Raw genomic sequence first — 22,643 nt, 5'->3', positions numbered from 1 at the left:
CAAGCCTTCACTTTTTATCTTGGTGCAAGCTAATTCCCAACCTTTTATTGAAGTTCCAGAATGATAACAATGTATCCTTGGGATCACGGCAGAGATAGACAATGCGGCAGCTGAGAGGAGTCTTAGGCTGTAAAGAGAAACGTAAATGAGTAGCAAAGATGGTGGGAGATGGTAAGACGCTGATATTTGGAATGGTGCCATAAGAGAATAGATTTTCAAGGAAAGGATCACATTGATGGGGAGTGTGGGTGAGAAGAGGGTGGTCAGAGAGGGAGAAGGAGTGGCGGTGGAGGATGGCATAGGAAAGAGCTTTTAACCATGTGGTACCTGATTTAGCATTGATAACAAAAATGATGTCCGAAGGACGAGGGTTGAAGTGGGATTGGATTGCCATGTATGCAGGATTTAGCCTGGCAGGCATCCAAAAGGATTGGAAGAGTTGGAGCTTAAATGGAGGCCAGTCATGGTGGATGGGAAGTTGGGAGGTGAGCTTTTCATAGGAGTTGTAGATTTGTTCATCTCTTTCAATGTCTTGTTGGTTCTTTGGTGAAAGGAAGCACTGCGAGAAAGGTGGTGCATAATCTGGTTGACTTGCCATCAAGAGATTGAGAAATATAGAGAAATATAGAGAAGATTTAGATACATATATAGAGTGGTTTAGAAGAGAAACGGATGGAGTGAGAGAGAAATGGAGATGGATAGATTATTTATAAAGTGAGAGCGCACAAGGAGATGAAGATCATTAGTCAAACAGGGGGTAGGAGGAGTGCTAGAGCCGAGAGGGGAGATGATGACATTGATGTACGTCAATAATCTTTGTCATTGTCTTGTTGGGCTCTTGGTGGTTGAAGTACTGGGAGATTTCTGGTAGTAAGGTTTCCATGCAGAGAGTTGTTGTAGAGAGAGGTTGATATTTTTGAGATTGATTTAAAACTAGGTATATTATCATAACTGGTCTCCTCTACTTTTTCTTTCTTTCTTCCCTTTGGCCCCACGCAGTAACGCTCCGACTCAGCTCTCTACTTTTGAATCTACTCTACTTTTATGATAGCCTTAATCTAGTCTCCTCTACTTTTATCGCCCAATTAGAGGGATTAAGTCGGTGCATTTTTAAAAGTTAGGAGTGACTAATTCGGGAAAGATTTCTAATTAAGTGACATTTTTAAAGTAAAGGACTAATCGGGAGCATTTCTGAGTAGAGGAACCAAAAGAGAAAATAGTAGAAAGACATCGACTATTTTCTATGATTATACCATTTAAATACAGTACCTTTATTATAGATATATATACATATATTGCAAAGATGGTGGCTAAGAAACTCAAGAAAGAAAAGCTGACATACACAAATCGCACAGAGTAAGTGGAGGTAGGATTCATGCACATATGAACTTTAAAAACCACCCTCACACTCACTCATTTACATTTTCGTAAATGTTGTGAGCCTCACCTCTAATTAAATCCTAGACATTGCTTTTTACTTATAATCCTAGCTATTGATTTTGTTTTAGTTTTGAAACCCTAGCCGCTCTGTTCACCTCTTTCGGTTTTAGATTACCATTTAGGGAATAAAGAGAGAGACCTTGCTCTCATCTCTCTCTCCCTATTTTAGTGATGAGTGGCGGCAGGATGTGAGAAGGGTCTCATTGTCGTGATTTGTTTCACCGTTATTATTGAGAGAATGTTCTAATTTATGATACTCTTCCTTATAATTGTTGTGGCATGATACTAGTTCGGGTTAGAATTTGGTGAGGATGTTGATTTGATTTAATTTCTAGGATAAGATTCAAACATTCCTTTTCAGCATAGCATAAACTCCTCTTCGGTTTTAGATGTCTTAGCCAAATTTGAGGAGAAGTCGAATAAGAAACTTTGTAAAGTTTGACGTTGGATAAATCCTCGGAAAATTTCGAAAATACATAAGTATCCTGTAAATTATAAGTTTTAGACGCAAGTGATGTGGACAGGATTTTTCCGCAGCCCTTCAACAATTTTTTATTAATTTCATGATTATAAGTTCTGATTTAGATTTAGATTTATATAAGAAAAGTTATAGAGGATGGTTTTTATCTTTGACTCTTCCAAATTTCAGAATTTGTAGCCATGTAATTTATGAGATATGGTCAGATTTCTATAGTGGTGCTCAATGGCATTTCTGCAGGAAGCATGAACTTTGATCAAAGAATTTGAAAATCTTAGATGTTGAATCAGGGGCTCATGTTTAATAAGGAATTTGTTCAATTCTGAGTTAATTATATGCTCCTAAAGATTAATCTTATTTGAAGTTATATGTTGTGAGATATATTTTTATTAAAAAGGGGCATGTCTGAAATTGTTACTTTACATATTCATGATTTTTAAAAGTGATGGCTTAAATTCCGTAGATCTCAAATCATTGTGAGATTTGGATATGTTATAGATGTAGATGTCTAGTTTTCTTAAAAGATTGAAATTTATGATTTGTGTTATAATTTGCAAAGCTTTGCTGATTTCAATCTTAAGGTTTGTAGGGGAATTGGTTATTAGTCTCGACTTTGGTAGTTTTGTTAGTGTCTTGAATATGTTTTTACGTTCGTGTGAATTTTAGAATTTGATTTAGTTGTAATTCTGATTGATTTTTCCCAAATATAGGACTTCCTAAGAAAACTCGATTGATGAAAGAATTCGAAATCTGGTTGTTAATCTGGTAAGTATCCCACATATAAATCCTATTATATATATATATATATATATACTTGAAAATCCTAGTCTTTTTGAGTTTCTGAAATTTTTGAGAAAAATGCTTTATTATTTCGAAATATATTTTGAATTACTACTTTATTTATTATTTGAAATTCGATTTAGTTTTGGAATGAATTGGAATTATTTTTATCTGAAAACGAGATCATCAAATTTATGTATTCTGTTCTGATAAATGTTTGGACATTACGTATTTTGACATAGCAACTTGTAGTCCCCAACTAACTTTGCAATAGCCCTGTCATTGGGGGTTAAACATTGACCGTGTTGACATGTATTTGTGAAATAGAAACTATAGTTTTCCACCGTTCCGTCGAAGAAAAATAACGGCTTCTGATAATTCCGCTCAGGTCACCTAGGGTAAACTTATGACCTCTGATATTTTGGCTTGGGTCACGAGGGTAAAACATATGGCCTCCGACATTTTGTTTTTGGCAATAGTTATTTGTGGGACATATATGCTTGACTTTTTGATTAGTTATGTTTTATTAAAAAAACGTAACCTCTAATTTTATTCTGATAAACTTGTATTTTATAATACTTGGTTGAGTTTTTGAAATTTTTGAAACTTTTTATCGTCCCCGATATAGTGGGTACTATACTCGGGTCGTCAAGCTCATAATTTGTTGTTTAATCGTATCAGAGTTTAATCGCTCACCGCTTTGAGAATCAGGTTTTGAGGCCTTACACCCCTCACGGGTCTCGGTCTTGTGGTGTCGCGGCCGCTTGTCGGGCCTTACAGATGTCAGCGAGCCGGGGTTGAGGCGTGACAAAATGTGCTCTCAACCAAAATTTGAACTCTTACCATTTATGAGGGGTTCTAATGGGGACCCACAAAATTGATCACTTCGCGATTGATAGATAGAAGGAGATATAAAAATATTAATTGATGATTATGTTGGTATCTTGCTGAAAACGGGTATATGGATCCTAATGAGGAACACCGGCTCAAGGAGAATCAAAAAAGAGATTCAAAAGCACTCTTTTTTATACAACAAGCTGTACATGAGAGTGTGTTTTCAAGGATTCCTGCTGCCACAACCTCCAAACAGGCATGGAGTATTTTGCAAGTTGATTTTCAAGGCTTTCCAAAGGTGATTGTTGTGAAGCTTCAAACTCTAAGGCATGAGTTTGAAATGGCATATATGAAGAGCAAATGAATCGGCAAGAGTTATGTCTCTAGAATGGTGGCCATTGTGAACTAAATGAGGGTGTATGGCAACAATGTTTCTGACCAGACTGTGGTAGCTAAAAATTTGAGAAGTTTGACTACACCTGTCTCGATCACATCATGGTAGCTATCGAGGAGTCTAAAGATCTCACTATTTTCTCAGTTGATGAGCTGAGCGACTCTCTTCAGGCCCATGAGGCAAGGTTGAACAGGACGATGGAGAAAAACGGAAGAAACGACATTACAACTAAAGGGGAGACATCTAATGCTAGATAAAGTGACATGGCACATGTTAGAGGTCGAGGCGAGGAAATTTTAGAGGAAGAAGCCATGATAGAGGCAGAGGCGTATGCAAATCCTCGGCGAGTCGGCAATGAACATAAAGGAAAACTAAAAGCCCACATTCAATGCCATCATGCAGAAAGTTTGGCCATATGAAGTCGATTATTGGTTGAAAGACAAGTCCGCAAACCTGGCCGAGGAAAGTGAGGTAAGCAACCTTTTCATGGTTCATTATGGCACTAACAATGTTGCTAGTTCCATTTGGCTTATTGACAGTGGATGTTCAAACCACATGTCGGGCACGAGAGACTTGTTCACTAATTTAGATGAGTCACATAAGTTGAAGGTAAGACTTGGAGACAATAAGGAGGTGCAAGTAGAAGGCAAAAGGCACGAGTTGTGGTCAAGACAAGTCAAGGAAAATTGAAAATGGATCCATGATGTTCAGCATGTCCCTAGGCTTGCTCATAATCCCCTAAGTGTGGGGGAATATTATCATGTGTTTATTCAGTAGTGTTTGAACAAGAAGCCTACTACATTAAAGATAAAACCACTAACAAGCAAATGGCAAACATCCAAAGGACAACGATCAGATTGTTCCCTATTGAAGTTCCAGGTGTTGAATGTGCAAAATTGTTGTCTAGTTAATGTAAGATGCCAGTAATCCTCTCTTTAGTACTTGAGGTATGGGTATCTAAATATCAAGGGATTGAAGTTATTGAGTCAAAAGGAAATAATTCGAGGGGTTTCTAGCATTGATCGTGTTGGCGTTTGTGAAGGGTGTGTGTATGGCAAACAGACGAAGAGATTGTTTCCTACTGAAAGCACTTGGAGAGGCTCTAAACCATTAGAACTTATACACTCAGACGTGTACGGTCCAATGCACTCGCAGTCACTCTGAGGAAGTCAATACTTCCTACTATTTATTGATGACTTCACTCGCATGAATTGGGTGTACTTTCTCAAATATAAGTCACAAGTTTTTGAATATTTCAAGAATTCAAAATATATGTGGAGAAGGAGAGTGGCCACAACATAAAAGCTCTACGACCGATAGGGTGGTGAATATCTCTCCAATGAATTCAAAGCTTACTGCGATGAACATGGAATTCAGAGGCAACTGACAGCCTGAACAAAATAGAGTTTCAAAGAGAAAGAATAGAACCATAATGGAGATGGTGCGGAGCTTGTTGAAGGGAAAATAATTGCCAAACGAGTATTGGGCAGAGGCAGTTGCAACAGCTGTATATATGGCAACTATCTCACCTACAAAGGCTGGTTTTAATCAAACACCGTATGAGGCATGGAATGGTATGAAACCATTTATAGCTCATCTCAAGGTTTTTGGTTGTATTGCTTATGCTCTTTCTAACTCACCACATCTTCGAAAGCCAGATGAAAAATCAAAGAAATATATTTTCATTGAATATTGTACAGGATCAAATGCATATAAATTGTATAATCCCATAAGTTGTAAGGTGATTATAAGCAAGAGTGTAGTGTTTCATGAAGAGGAAGAATGGAGTTGGAACAAAGACAATGAAGTGCGACTCAAAAGATTCCAATTGAAGCTATAGAAGAACAAATATCAAATGAAGCACTGCACCAATTTCAAGACATTCAAATTTAATACAAAATTGATGGAAAAGTCAAATGAAGCACCGGCACCAATTTCTAGACATTCAAATTCAATACAAATTGATGGAGAGTCAAATGAAGCACCTGCACCAACTTCAAGATATTCAAATTCAACACAAACTTCTGAAGGATCAACAAACTCATCTATCAGTGGGTTTCAATCAAGTGCAAGGCTTGAGTTATCTTCAGACAAAACACCACCACAAAAAGGCAAGTCGTTAAGGGAGATTTATGATTCATGTACATTTGCTTTGGTTGTTACCGATTCAACCACATATGAAAAAGCTTCCCTAAAGCAAGAATGGAGAGAGGCCATGCAAGAGGAGCTCACAGCTATCAAGAGAAATCAAACCTGGGATTTGGTTGATCTACCATAAGGGAAGAAATCAGTAGGGTCAAAATGGGTGATTAAAACAAAGTATAAAGCAGATGGTACTCTCCAAAAAGCACAAAAGCTCGGTTAGTGGTGAAGGGATACTCACAAACACCGAGGAGTAGACTTGACGAGACTTTTCTTCTTGGTAGGCGATTCAAAACTATACGTGAGTTTTCATAGCTTTGGTCGCATAGCTTCAATGGCCCATGTTTCAGATAGTTATTAAATCGGTTTTTCTCAATGGTGAGCTATAAGAAGAGGTGTATGTTAAACAACCTATTGGGTTTGTTATCAACAAAAGTGAGAGCAAGGTTTATAAACTAAAGAAGGCTTTTATATAAATTACTGACAAGCACCGGAGCATAGTATAGTAAAACAGGATGATCATCTTATTCAACAAGGCTTTTGAGAGAAGTAGTTGTGAAGCAACTTTTATATAAGAAGAAGGAGGGAGATAGTGTGCTATTAGTTTGTTTATATGTTAATGATGTCATCTATATGGGGTCAAGGTAGTCAATGGTGGATGAATTCAAGCAAAGGTTGATGAATACATTTGAGATGATAGATTTTGGTCTACCTCATTACTTCCTAGGACTCGAGGTTAAACAAGAAATGGAAGGGGTGTTTATTTTACAAAAGAGATATGCTGAAGAGTTACTCAAACGCTCCACATGGTGAATCTGCAATAACATTGTTACACCAATAAATGTCAATGAGAAATTACAAGTAGAGGATGGTAGAGAGGTAGCAAATGCAATGAAGTTCAGAAGCATAATAGGTGGACTGATATACTTGACGCACACGCACCCCGATATAGCATGTTCAGTAAGCATTGTATCTAGGTTTATGCAAGCTCCTTCAAAACAAAGATTATAGTACTGAAAGAAAGAGGGTTCTCAGGTACATTGCAGGTACCTTAGACTTTGGAATATGGTGTACAAAGGTTCCAAATTCAATTTTGTCAAGATATACAGAAGTGACTAGGGTGGCTCCATTTGTGATAGACGTAGCACATCGTGAAGTGTGTTCGATCCGGGTTCGGGATGCGTTGACGTGGAATTCAAAGAAGTAAGATATTGTAGCATTATCAACCACGGAGGCGAGTACATAGTGCACATCTGCATCTGCATGGCAAGCTGTTTGGTTTCATAGGTTACTCTGTGAATTCGGGAAAGAACAAACCAGAGCTACAACTCTTTATTGTGATAATAAATCTTCAATAGCAATTGCCAAAAATCTTGTGCTACATGGGAGGACCAAGCATATCAAAATACGATTTCATTTCATCAAGAAGCTAATTTCAGATGGATTAATTAAGTTGGAATATTGCAACACAAGTGATCAAGTGGTAGACATAATGACAAAGGCATTATCTGTGCAAAAGCATATCTACTACAAAACCTTGTTTGGAGTTTGTAGTTTCCTGAACTTTTCCTCCTTCTTTTCATACTCTTTGCTTCTGTTTTCTATTAGTTTTGTTCACACACATCACTATTTTGTTTAGGTTAATTTTCAGAACTAAGGTTAGTACTAGTAATCTCATTCTTCCATGTGGACCGACATCTCACTTTTTAGCACTTTATTGCATGATCAACACATACACTTGCGTCCCTATCAGATGGACTATTATAAATACAGATGGATAGATTATTTATAAGTGAGAGTACACAAGGAGTTGGAAGATCATTAGTCAAATTGGGGTAGGAGTACGAGAGCCGAAAGGAGGAGATGATGACATGGAAGTCAATGATCTTTTTAATTGTCTGGTTGATGTGGACATCATGCCCATGCCAACCACACAACCTATGAAAAGTAATACTTTTAGTCGGGTATAGAAGAGTAAGCATATCAAGGACCAATTACACAAAAGTCGTACTAAACTAATCCAAAAGGCAGGGTGAACACGAACTTAAGCTTATTTTTAAATTATATTGATATGGTGGTGTTTCCAATTTCTGTACCTTTAATTATACTTAGGTGTACTGGGAAGTGAGGACATAATTACAGCACTTAGTCAAACAAGAGGATAGCAAAAGAGAAAAATTTGGAGCTACGCCATATGTGGGCCTTACACTCACATGCACGTCCAAGAAGAAAAATGTGCCTATCTTTGCTGGCCCCACGCAAACAAAGGGAGATGTGGTTTCCTTTTATGACAAATTAGCCCAAAATATTTCTTTCCTAAATCAACCCAATTTCTGAAAGGAAACAAAATCAAATCCCAATCAACCAGGAAATCAAATATTCCAAGATTAAGAGTGGAGAGATTTGTCTGCCATCTTCACATGCTACAGTACCCACGGAATACTATTCCCATATTTAAATTGATTTTCTAACCAATTTTATTTTCCTAATTTTAGATTGTTTTCCTAGCAAATTTTTATTTTTTATTTTTAGATTGATTCCCTTGCCAATTTTAATAAGATAGTTTTCTTCTATCCCAAGTTTAAGTCAGCTATAAATAGCCTTGTACCTTCTTTTTTGAAAGGCAGAACATTGATTATTATTCACGAAATAAGAGTTATCTTACTATTATTGTTCTTGTGAGTTCTCCCGGATAAGTGAGAGGAAAGTTTCGGCTTTTTCCTAATTCGTGCTCTACGCTTCTGGGACAGGGGATTGGAGTTCTTGAAGTTTTGGATCGTCAGTCCCTAACGTACGGATCGCATCCATCCCTGGCTATTTGCAGCTAGATATCCCTCAACCTAGATCCTATGTTGTAAAGATCGCGCCATCATTTAGATCTCCTTCTTCTTCACCAAGTTAGAGCCTATCATTTAATATCAAAGCTTTCGTTGACATGGTAGGATACGTTATTCCAATATTAACCTTTTGATTCAATCTCAATTGTTTCATAATTTTTTTAGTCCCATAGTCCACAAACCTAAAAATAACCAAAAATTACCTAACCTTTGCATTAGTACCGTTATTTGAGTATTGTATTTTAGATTTATAATCTGTTCATATTCCCCTAGTTGTTGGTCACAAAAAAAAGAGCAAAACAAAACAAAAGGAAAGGAAGAAAGTTCAAGAAAGGCCATTACAAAAAAAATTTTGGATTAGAGTTTCTAGCAATCTAGATATTATATCTCATCAAATTATTATTTGTTTTGCACTTACTAGATTTCAGTACTATTCCCTTCTTGTTTAGCCAATCAAACTCCACTAAAAACCCCAAGCTAGTTCTTTCGAAACCTTCGGTTCAATCACTTAATCACATACGGAAAACTACCACTTGGCATAACTGTGATCCGACGAGAAGGCATAAGAGCTTTGGTAAGTAAGAGGTGAGTGAGATTAGTGTGAATTCACATATATACTTTTTTTTTCTTCAAATCCACTAACATGGTAGGTTCAGAAACTAATTGTCATGATGATGACCCTGTTGGTTCATACCACAAGACAAATGCACCGGTTATACAGGCAGAGTATGATGCATTTGTTAGTCACTTTCAGCGTGAGCTGTGAGAATCAATTATGTCAATACAGGAGGAGATACAGAAGGTCATGCAAGATACCCTACGTGAGATTACTGACCGGGCCCTCGCCGAGCGTGTTCCAACCTGAGGTGGGTTTGACGACTGTCATGACCATCATGACCCCGGTTATGTTGGTTATGGACATCGGCAATTTACAAGCCATGACAATGATGAAGGCCTTCCCCACCATTCAATGACAAAGCGGATCCCAAAGTTCACTTGGAGTGGGAGGCGAGGTGTGATCAAATTTTCAGGATCCATGATTTTTCCGATGAAAAAAGGGTAAACCTAACATCTCTTGAATTTACCGATTATCTACTAACATGGTGGAACCAATTATAGGAAGACAGGATATTTGCGGGTAATGGCTATATTCACACATGGGATGCTATAAAGAAGGCTATGCGATACCGCTTTATTCCACCACACTTCCAAAGAGATATATATAACATGCTACAATGGCTTGTTCAAGGTATAAAAACCGTTGATGAATATTATAAGGAGGTGGAGGTGCTGATGATCCATACCAACATGCGAGAAAGTGCTGAGGCAAACATGTCGAGATTCTTGAGCAGTCTCAACCGTGAAATGCTAATCAAGTGGAGATGTTCCCCTACAACACTCTATAGGAACTCATACATCAAGCGATGAAGGTGGAGCAACAGCAATAGCATGGCAGTTAGGGTCGCACTATACCCAATCTTCTGGCTTTATTCTTTATTTTGGTCCACTTTTTTATTTGTCGCTGTTACCAATTGAAGACTGGGTATAGGCATGTTAGTTACAAATCAAAGACTGAAATCAAAGAAAGAAACAAATGATAACCAATTGAACATCGCATTTTCAAACTAGAATCAACTGAGAATACATTGTGGCATTTGTAGACAACCATGGCATCAACCCTAGACCTTAGAATCACATGATCGAATAGCTCCAATGCGAGAGAGCAGGAGAAAGAGATCCGAGCTCGAGAAGAAAGAAACGTGAGAGAGACATAGAAAAATCAACATAAATTGCGAACTACCCCATTTCACCATTCTACCAAACACCAAAAAATTCCCAAAGCAAAAACCTCAAAAAACCCCAAAAAATAGAAATCGTAGACTACCTAAAAAAGTAGGGCTAGAGGAAATCAAAAGGCAGATGAGCACTGGTAAGAAAGAGAAAAATGATCTTAGGGATTCCAACAAAAAGGGGTTCAGAGTTACTGAGAAGAATCTTGGAAAAAGAGCCATGAGAGTTGATGTGGAGGAGAGCGAGGGCTAAAAAAAGACGATGAACCAGAGATTGCATCGCATGGAGATTGATGCCTCTTCTTCGCCGTCGTGAATCTCCGAGCCTCTGCCCCCCTGTGGTTGCATTCATAGTTCTCTTTTATATCATGTTTTATATTGTTAAAAAAATGACAATAATTTTACTTTCATAGCACTTTCTGGATTAATGCCAAAATAGTGGCGGATCTCAGAATTTCGCTATCAACTTGAGTCGCTACAACCAATGTTTCTTGCAGTAAATGCACATCAACAGTGTAGTGACTTATCTAGTGAAATCCATGCAGTCTAGTTAGTAATTTATATTGTGTTTACTTTTCTAGCATGTATTCTTTTGTTGCTTTAATCACATGGGCTCTAGTGGACTAGTAGTATAAGTACATATTGCTTTGATATTAACGAGAAAAATGGTAGTTTACTTTCTCCATTCCTTTGGCTTCTCCACTAAGTGTTTATTTTCTCTTCTATACTTTCTTTGATCTCATTCTCTAGTCAGCTAATTAAACTACAAACACAACCAACCACAAAACAAAGTTACGGCAATTAATACATGAGTAGTTAAATAAAACATAACAATAGGCATTTAATTATTTATGAGTGGGGATTTAAATTCAGGTATAATACCCGAATTTGTCCCTTTAATTTCCTCTCTCTTCTTTTTTGGTCCCTTTACTCAGAAATGCTCCCAAGTAGTCCCTCAACTTTTTGAATGAGTTCTCTACTTAGTCCCTTCCACTCTAAAAATAGGCTAATTATTGGTTGTATTTTTCAAGAGTAGAGGGACTAAATGAGAAGAGGTTAAGGGTAAAAGGACTAAATTGGGTCATTTTTAAGAGTAGAGAGATTAGTGGGGTGCATTTCTGAGTAGAGAGACCAAAAGGGAAGAGAGAGAAAAGTAAAGGGACTAATTCGGGTATTATACCTTAAATTTATGACAAGTATTGAACCTCGGCCAAGCCTTATGAGATACATTGATCCCTTTTTCTTTTTTATCACATGAGAAGACGTGACATATGAGTATGAAACCCCTAAACATGAGAAGCACGAAGAATGCATGGAAGCTTTAATACTAGTAGTCTCAAAACTAAGCCCGGATCCATGCAGCTTCCCTTAGTAATGGAATCCAACCCTTCGCTATCTCCATGGTCATATGATTCACCCAATCCCCTACCTTTCCTTTTCCGAAATAAACAGATGATGGCACCATAAATATCTTCATCTCCTCGTAGCTCAAATCATTATTCTTGTTCACTTCAAGGTTGCTTAAATTGTCAAAATTGCAAAGCTTGACAATGCCGCCTTCCACTACTTCATCTCTCTTCATTCTCAAAGAAAGGGCAACCCCATAAACTCACTCTAGTTTTCTCACATGATTCACTTGATCAGCCATCATGTCTCTGATACTTCAAAAACAACACCATCTCAGTGCCTAGTCAAGCTCTCATTCTAATATCCTAGAATATGGTCCCGAAAGGGCCATAAGGAGCCCTCCCTTTGAGAACAAATGGAATGCCTTGTTGAACTCCAAGCCTTTACTATTATCACCACCATTGAAGATAATCCTCGCCTTCTCACTAAATTTCCATGTTGATACAAATATGTCCTTGGGATTAAGGGAAGAGATAGACAATGCGGCATCTGAGAGCAGTCTTAGGTAAAGGAAAAGGTAAATGAGTAGAAAAGATGGTGGGAGATGGTAAGTGTTAGAATTAGATGATCTCGTTATCAATCAGAGCAAGGTTACATGAATATGTATATACACGCATATGGGGCATGGCGTATATATAGTCAGATATACAATTGCATTACCTAACACCCCTTCCCCCTCAAACTCAAAGGAGATCAGACACCGAGAGTTTGGACAATAGAAAAATCATGTTACGCTGTGTTTTGAGACTTGGTGAACAAATTAGTAAGTCGGCCCTCGAAAAGGAACAAATTAGGGAATCATGATGTCTTTGCTATATCGGTCACGCAAAAGACAACATCAACACCAATATGCTTTGAGAGTGAATGCTTTACGGATTCAAAGTGATCCGAATAGCAATCGATGTTGTCGCAATAAAGGGGAATTGGAGCATGAAAGGCAAAACCAAGATCTTGCAAGAGCAAACGTAACAAAACAATTTCCTCAAGTAGAGGGCCATGGCGCGAGAGGCTCATCCCTCGGTCTGGACTAGAAACACCTGCTTTGCTTCTTGGACTTCCGACAATAAGAGAAGAACCCAAGAACAAACAAAACCCAAAGAATGTAATAACAATTAAATGAATCACTAGCCCAAGTAGCATCGTAGTATGCACGCTTTGTCAGAGAATCAAGATGGGAGAAAAGGGAGACCCACGACACGGAGTCTCCTCGGAGATAGCGCAAAAGCCGCAAATAAATGAGCATAGTGAATGCAGTAGGTGCACCGACAAACCGACTCAAAACATGCACAAAGATAAGCAATGTCTAGTCGGGGTGATGGTAAGATGAGACCGACTCTCAACTAAGTGATCAGAGCGTATCGGATCGGACAAGAGAGTTTCCCTAATCAGACGCAATCAAGATGAATCTCCATAGGAGTGGTTGCTATGCGAGAGTCAGAGAGAGCGGACCGAGCTAAAATATCACAAGTGTAATGCTACTAGGACAACTGAAAACCATCAGAAGTAGAGGTGGCCTCAATACCCAAAAAATAACTCAAACGACCAAGATCAGTCATTTGAAAGTACTGCCAGGCGTGATGCTTGACAAACTCTACATGAGCGGTGGTCATCACCGATGATAATCATATCGTCCCATATAGAGTAACAAAAAGAGTTCTAGCCACGAGAGGAGAAGTACACAAACAAAGTCGGATCATGCAAACTAGGGTCGAAAACCAAAGATCTGTCACAGTGAACTCGAACGCTGCAACCCGTGCCCGAGGAGCCTGCTTGAGACCACTGTAGGCGGCATCAGGGTGGTAGACAAGGCTAGAAGGAGAGGAGAGGCCAGTGGGAGGAAGCATGTACACCTCCTACTGAAGGTCCCCGTGAAGAAAAGCATTCTTCACGCCAAGCTAAAAGAGACCATCGGCGAATAGCGAAAGAATGAGCAAATAAGAGCTCGAATGGCAATCATATGAGCCACTGGAGCAAAAGTCTCATCATAATCACGGCCCTGTTCCTGTTGAAAACCACAAACCACAAGACAAGCCTTTGTACCATTCCACGTAACCATTAAAGTGAGTCTTGACCTTATAGACCCACTTGCAAGTAATAGGAACCGCATTAGGAGAAAAGGAAACCAAATCCCATATAGAAGTGCGCTCAAGAGCCTCCAACTCAGTTTCATAGCAGCCCTACCACTCGTGTGTCCGAACGACCCTCACCGGATGAAGCGGCTCTGGTGGGCCACTGGAAGGAGGGAGTGGTGAGATCAAGTAGTCGAGAAGCAAGGTCGAGGCGGTCGGGGATGGCGATCTCGAAGTGGGATAGCGACATGTAGGGAGGATCATCCACTAGACACCTCGCTAGAGGAAGCCTAAGACACCGGGGTGAATGCCCAAGAGGAGGGCGAGAGGGATGCAACATAGTGATATGGAAGAGCTTGGATAGGAACCCGGACAGAAGATCAATGACAATGGAGATGAAGGTGGAGAGAGGATGGGCGAGACACAAGAAGAGTCAGAAGGGAGAGATGGTGTGGGTAGCACAGAGGTGGTAAAGCAAGTGGTAGTGACACGGTAAAAACTAGACATCAACCAATGTAGTGGAGGAGTGAGTAGATGAAGAAGTAGAAGGAACAAAGAAAGGACGATCCTTGACAAATGTAACATCACGCGAGATACGAATGCGACCCACGGCAGGATCGTAACACTAATAGCCCTTGTGGTCAGGACAATAACCAAGGAAGACATAAGGAACAAACTGAGCAGAGAGTTTAGTCCGCTCAAGAGGCAAAAGAATGACATAACATAGGCAACCAAACACACATAGGTGAGCATATCGTGGAGGGTTAAAGAAAAGACACTCTGGTCGGGACCCTTAAGAAAATAGGAGGGTTGAATGTTGATAAGATAAATAGCAGTAGAGATAGCCTCAGCCCAGAAGTGGGATGGAACATGGGAGGCAATAAGAAGGGTATGAGCAGTCTCAATGACATGACGTTGTTTCCTCTCCGCAGCGTGCTATTTTAAGCATGAGCACCATGACAGAAAGCTAAGGAAGAGTGCCATGGGAGGCAAGAAGATCATGAAGTTTGTGAGAAAGATACTCCCTTTTGAATTAGAATGGAAAGTACGAATGGAAGCAAAGAATTGGGTGCATACCATAGTAGAGAAAGCAGTATAAATCTTAAAGAACTCGGAACGAGAACGCATAAAATAGATCCAAGTATAACTAGAGAAATCATTAATAAAGATAACATAATAACGATGCCCGCCTTTGGAGAAAAAGGCACGGGACCCCAAACATCGTAAATGAACTAACTCAGTAAGAAGAGATAGATCAGACACATTCGAACAATACGGAGTTGCAGACATGCTTGCCAAGCTTTCAACCCGAACAAGAATGAGAATGATCAACTGAAACACGACCTAATACACCCTGGTGGATAAGAGAAGACAGACGAGAGCCACTAGGATGTCCAAGGCGATGATGCCACTGGTGGAAGCTAACCAAGGGAAAACTATAGATAGAGGCAGCCGGGAACGAAAAGGATGATGGAAGACAAAGGTGATTGAGCACATACACCCCATTATGGCGATGGCCAGCTCTAATGAGGTTTCCTATAAGATAATCTCACACGACACCCAAACTCATCAAAAAATAACAAGGTAACTAAGGGAGGCGAAAGTCGGGGTCAAGTGAGATAAGATTCATAGATAGTTTGGGTACATAAGCAACATCGGGAATGTGGAAGTGAGTGGTATGTAAAGGTCCACGACTGGTGACGGGAAAGGTGGTGCCATTAGCAACTATGACACGAAGGTCGGAGGAAATAGGCTGAGAGGAGTGAATGTGAGTAGCATCATAGGTCATATGAAAAGAAGCTCCAAAGTCAAGCAACCAAGAGGATGGAGAGATACCTGTAAGGACGGAGGTGACCAATGGATGAGAGGAGGTGTCTGAGCTATCCTAAGGGAGGACAGGGGCCGAGGATGGAGAAACTTGACTCGGAAAGCTGCTAGACAAGTTGCTGAAGTTGCTCAGTAGACAGAGGGCCAATCGGAGAAGCCGAATACGAGGGCCGATAACGCATGTTATGGCCGCTCGCTAAGCCGCTGAGCTTGGCTAACACTCGAAAGACGTAACGTGACCCCGAGCATGATAAAGAGTGACACGAGATAGACCGTCGCAGTGGTGTACTACATCCCGATTCCGAAAGTCTGTGAAATAGGATGGGACGGGATCACCAAGACTCGTAGACGATGTAATGAGGTACCGGAGACAATAATGGAGCAAAGCGTCGGTAATGGAATCACGAGGAGCAAAGTAAGAACAGAGTGTGGAGCAAAGCAGTGGTAGACCCTATATCTAGGACTCAAGACGAGTCTCCTCGCAAGCACATAAGCCAAAAGTATCACTAGCAAATGGAAGAGTAACCCGAGTGGAGAAGCCGAGCACGAATCGCCTCGAACTCAAAGCCAAAGACGCATGAGAAACTCGCATAGATGTGGAGATGGTCACGGCTCTTGAGCAATGGCAAGACATCAGGGCACATGTCGGAGAAGGAGATGGGGTTATCTCATCATATCGACACCATAAATCACTAAGTGTAGCGAAAAGTCCTCGGACAGTAGCTCACCGTAAGTGGCGTAAGAGTCTATAGCAAGGAGTAGCCAACGCCTCTGAATGGAGGGAAGATAAAGTGTATGCAAGTGATCCCGCATCTCCTGGCCGTAGGAAAATCAGTGCATCGCCAAACGAATAGGAAGTTCGCATGACTAACAAATGATAGCAATTGTGGAAGAATCATCCTCACTCCACTTGACCAAGTCTTGGGATGGGGAGGAAGACACACTGGTAACAATAGACTGAGAGAAGCCTTTGGAGATCGCAATAAAAAGAAACCGAGCCAGGGTTGGGTACCGCCAACATGACCCCCAAAGATGAAGGCCTAGGAGGAGCACACGAAGGGTGGAGGACCACGCCTTATAATTCTTGTCATTATGCATCACATCGGACTTCTGAAGGTAGGAGACCTGGGAAGAGGCCATGAAAGCCAACATCAAGGAAAAAGGGAATCACCGAGCATAGAAGGAAGAGGAGATCGGGCGCCGGGGAAAGCACCGATGAGGGTCACCGCGTAGGGAGAGATGATCGCGGATCCCAAGACAAAGCGCGCGGTGGAGAGAAGACACAGAAGAGACGAGGTGCGCTGGGAAGACTTGGGCGCGCGGTGAAGAGCAAGCGTGCGGAGGAATGCGGCAAGGGGGACACGGCCGACGGCATCGAAAAAAAATTAGGGTTTGGCTCTTGATACCATGTTAGAATTAGATGATATCATTATCAATCAAAACAAGGTCACATGAATATATATATATACACAGGTATATAAGTATGGCAGATATATAAAGATGGATAGACAGTTGTATTGCCTAACACAAGTATACAAATATGACAGATATATAAAGATGAATAGACAGCTGTATACACAGTTGCTTTACCTAACAGTAAAACGCTAAGATTAGGGATGGTGCGGTGAGAGAAGAGACGTTCAAGCATAGGGACACATTGATGGGGAGTGTTGGTGAAAAGAGGGTGGTCAAAGAAGGAGTGGCGGTGGAGGGTGGCGTAGGAGAGAGCTTTTAACCATGTGGTGCCAAATTTAGGATTGGTGACAAGAAGGATGTCTGAAGGACGAGGATGGAAGTGGGATTGGATGGCCATGCTGGAGAGGATGAAGGGGTCAATGATCCAGAAGGAATGGTGGTGAGAGAGGCCAGGCCATTCATGGTGGACAGTGAGCTGGGAGGTGGGGTTTTGATAGGAGTTGTAGATTTGTTCATCTCTCAATGTCTTGTTGGTTCCTTGGTGAACGAAAGCATTTGGAGAAAAGGTGGTGCATAATCTGGTAGGGCTTGCCATCAAGAGATTGAGAAATATAAAGATGGATAGATAGATAAAGAAGACAAATGGATGAAGTGAGAGAGAAATGGAGATGGATAGATTATTTATAAAGTGAGAGTGCACTAGGAGTTTGAAGATCATAAGTCAAACAGGAGTAGGAGTACGAGAGCCGAGAGGGGGAGATGATGACATGGAAGTCAATGACCTGTGTACTTGTCTGGTTGAGATCTTGGTGTGATTGAAGTACTGGGAAATTTTAGGTGGTAAGGTTTCCATGCAGAGAGTTGTTGTAGACAGAGGTGAAAGTTCTTTATATATATATATGTACTATGGGTTGATATTTTGAGATTGATTTAGATAGTCTTATTGCGGATATATATATTGAAAGAGGTACATAGAGGGGGATATAAAAATATTAGTAGAAGATTAAAGGGTGATGAATTCAGATAGATTTGGACGTGGATCAAGACTATAGGAAAACAATATCATTAATACTTTTGTACGAAATAACCAAATTACTTGTACCTCCAGACTCAAAAAAGAAAAAAAAAATGGAAAATCAATATTCCGCCGTAGAAAAAAATATCATTACCCTGCAGTTATCATGGTGGATATGAAATGTCTCCTCTAATAAATTCAATGATAACATGTAAGGTCCATATCTCAGTAGCAAACAAACACTTAAAAACTGAAATTAAAATTTTACCGAATTTTCAATCAAGAGACACTCATAAGAATTCCAACTAAATACAAAATCAAGCAGCAGTAGTAGCTGCAGCAGCAGCAGCACGCTTCCTGGCTTCTTCAATGATGCTAAGTTTGATACCCTTACCTTTGGGAAGGGACACCCATGGCTTGGTGCCCTTCCCAATGGTGAAGACATTGCCGAGACGAGTAGCAAACTCATGACCAGTTGCATCTTGGACATGGATTGTCTCGAAGCTGCCCTTATGCTTTTTCCCTATTCTTGATCACACCAACACGGCCAGTGTTCCTCCCACCGTCACCATGACAACGCTTTCCAACGCTCAAACTTGATGAAATCGACGATTTTGTTTGTCTCTAGGTCCAGCTTAATAGTGTCATTAGCCTTGATAAGAGGATCAGGGTAGCGAATTGTTCTGCCATCATAGGTATTCAGATAGGGAATGCCCTTGTGTCCGAATTGCACCGACCTAACTTTGCAGAGCTTGAACTGCAGATCCGGAGAACAATAGATTTATGTACCGATGATATTTGTTAAAAAGAGTTCAATAATTATAAAACTAAAAATTTACAACTATAACATAGATGAATAAATAAATTATGGGTAGAAATATAAGTAGGATGCATCTAATTAGACAAAAATTTGAAACATTATAAAAGGCTTTCAAGATATGTGAAGGGCTCTGGTACTAATATCACATACAATTATATTATAGCAATAATATGATTAAAGATGAACACAAGAATCATAAAGCAAATTAAAGAATAAATAGATCCAGACCTTTGCCTCTTCATCCTTAATTGAGTGGAGGCGGAACCGACCCTTGGTATCATACAGGAGTCGGAAATTCTCATTAGTCTTTGGAATTGACACGACATCTGCAAGATACAAATATAAAGTTGATATCACATAGCTATTTCACATTAAAGGAAGAAAGTTACTATTGATTATGCAAATGTAAATGGTTTCTGCAGAGAAACCAACAAAGTATTAAGTACATACCCATGAACCCAGCTGGATAAGTCTTGTCAGTACGGACCTTTCCATCGACCAGAACATGCCGTTGCATCAAAATTGCAATAACTTCACGGTAAGTAAGAGCATATTTCAGCCTATTTCTCATGATAAGGATAAGCGGCAAGCATTCCCTGCCTTTGTGAGGACCAGATGATGGCTTGGGAGCCTGAAAGATAGGATATGTATTAGAACCTGAGAGGAACTGGTCAGTCTATTATATAATTGCAGTGAATTGTGCATTTCTTCTGAACTTACAAATGCACCCCCAAGCTTGTCCAACATCCAGTGTTTTGGGGCATTGAGCCTCTTCAGATGTTTCTTCAGCCCCCTGGCCTGAATGGAACAAAGATAACAGATAATGCACCGCCTATCAGTGTATGATGAAACAGTAAAAGACAAAGAAAAACTACTCTAACTACTCATTTAATAAAATAGAGTATGTCCAGGCATCTGCTTTATCATCTAGATGCTAAAGCCAAAACTTCTGCAGATACTTCCTTAATTTTTGGCTGGACCTAATGACGTGTATTGAATCCTAACAGAAATAGAGTAATAGTACATTTAACAGGCCAAAGACCAAATTATAAAAACACCATGTAGAACCAATCACAAAAGAAAATAAAGATAAAAAAAAAGCTAGCTGCATCAATTCAAAACACTTATTAATCAAAATTCAATCAGCTGATAGTCATAGATTAGAACCTGAGATGCAAAGTTCACCAAGTTAATTCACAAGTGAATCATTAAAACCTTTAAGGACCTTCAAGAAGATTACGCACTTTAATCTGTGACTTACAGCATCAAAGCATCCTTCCTCCAAACATAACATTCAGAAAAACATCCCCAATTTAAAGTAGAAAAAGGATAGCATCTTGCTGAAGCTCATAGATAGTAAAATGAGTGAGTGGCATTTTCTTCTCATTGTATGGGGCCTCTTCCTATACCTATGAATTCCATTGGACCCAGAAATGAGACATTGGAAGAATCTTTTTGGGAGAGGTCCACTAGAGGTCAGAAATTTTTGAAGAAATGTCTTGCAGGGTATTTCTAAATACATTACTCAAAAGAGTCAACACAATACACCTAATCGATTCTTTTTTTTTTAAAGTATATACATGAGACCTAATCCACTAATAACTATTTTTTCTATTTTTGACACCCAAAAGAATTAACAGTGCAAAGACCAATCCAACAATTGCAATACAACAGAGTTGTAATTCACTAATTATTTCAGATGCTCGCAAAATCTGATTGAAGAAATGAAAAGAAAAGGATTTAACCTCCATGTCTTAAATAAAACGGTTGAGTGCAACACCAATAATTCTAATTTGTCGTGGGTAGGAATACTATTGCCAATATAATAACTTCTATAAGAAATGTTGACATGGATTAAAAAAAGGAAGAGTGGAAAAATGAAACATACTCCTTAAAATCCCTCAGATGAATAAACAAAGAAAGCAGATGCACAAAAGGAATAAGTGCAACACCTTACAATTGTGATGTCCTTACAAATAATGAGACAAAATGATACAAAGTCAAAATATGCAACGTCTCATATCAAACTAACAATAAAAATGGCACCCAAGCAAGATTACATGTGCTAACTAGTAATACAAGAGATAGTCAACAAAGAACAAAATTTGGTGAGTAGCATTCATCAATCAATTTTCATACATTGCAAGCCCAGTGATTTACTTGAAAAAGAAGATCAAACAATCACCAAGTTGGCCTTAAAAATATCATGTGCATCACATAAATTGCCTTTGTAGCATATACATTGCAGCATGCTAATTTGAGCCCATACAATATGATTCAAAACTAATTAACCTGATAAAAAGTCCTTAGTAATACAGGCAGAGAAGACAACAGTAATTCTAAAAATCATGGATGCAACAATGTAAACAATAAACAGGAGTCCCTACTCATGAGGCTAGAAAGACAAGATCAAAAGATGTAACTTTGTGCACCTTTTTAGCTAATCTGATACCGAAAGCTAATCACACAATGTATTCTATCTCAAGACTTAATTGATGATTAATATATCAATCTTCTACTCTCCAAAGAGCGCCATAAATATAGCAACACAAACATATGGAGCACTAACGCCGACGTCGATCAACATTTTTAAAAAGAAAGGAAATAAAACCCTAAAAAAATCAGAAGAATGAACTCAAAAACGCAAAAGAAAGATACCAGATCGATTGAGCAATCACAACCACATCGCACAACATTGATTCATGAATCACAGAGAAAAACAAAAAAACCCAAAATTAAAACAAAGAAAAAAAAAGAAAAGGAAAACCCAATTAAAATTATTCAAAATACAAACAAATTAGAACAGAATCACATCCACAAAACGCACTAGTCCCCAATTATAACCTTAGAACAATCAATCATTTCCTAAAAAAAACAATCACGAACTGGTTCATGAAAAGCAAAACCCTAGATCCAAACAACAAGATTGGACAACAAACACATTGAAAAGATCAAAGATAAGAAGAAAAAACGGATCAGAAGCACAAACCATTGCTTAGATCTCTGGCTACTCCTTCAGCTTCTCTCCGAGGATCTTCAACCTATACCTCCCGCCCTCGAAGGCTGCACTGAAGGAAAGCCGAGTTTCTTTGGCGGCTAGGGTTTATGATGTCCCCAACTGCTTATATATATATATATATATCTTATATGTTACCATTATGATTTATTATTTTTTAATAAAAATGGACTAGAATGACTCAACCATGACCTTGGGGTATTATGTATGAAATATTTTCATTGATCCCTAATTATTTAAATTTCACTAATAAATAAAACAACTAATTGAAAAGAATTTAAAATGAGGTTTAGGCTACCATAATCATTTTTTATGAATTTAAAATTCTCATGAAAATTTTGTTGTTTCATTTTTCTTTATTTTTGTTTGAGAAATTGT

The 22,643-nt window shown here is 39.2% G+C and overlaps 1 protein-coding gene and 1 pseudogene across 1 annotated transcript; both read right to left on the bottom strand.

Moving 5' to 3' along the window:
• Positions 1-7: 7 nt before the first annotated feature.
• On the bottom strand, positions 8-598 carry LOC120273788 (cytosolic sulfotransferase 15-like). The gene has a single exon (XM_039280491.1). The coding sequence runs from the start codon at positions 596-598 to the stop codon at positions 8-10; it is 591 nt and encodes a 196-aa protein (XP_039136425.1).
• Positions 599-18,599: 18,001 nt separating this feature from the next.
• On the bottom strand, positions 18,600-22,362 carry LOC120272995 (annotated as a pseudogene).
• Positions 22,363-22,643: the final 281 nt, after the last annotated feature.

This window comes from Dioscorea cayenensis, chromosome 12 (assembly GCF_009730915.1).
Source record: "Dioscorea cayenensis subsp. rotundata cultivar TDr96_F1 chromosome 12, TDr96_F1_v2_PseudoChromosome.rev07_lg8_w22 25.fasta, whole genome shotgun sequence".
Lineage (NCBI taxonomy): Eukaryota > Viridiplantae > Streptophyta > Magnoliopsida > Dioscoreales > Dioscoreaceae > Dioscorea > Dioscorea cayenensis.
Note: the sequence above shows the minus strand (reverse complement) of the source record. Positions and strands in the feature narration are given on the sequence as shown.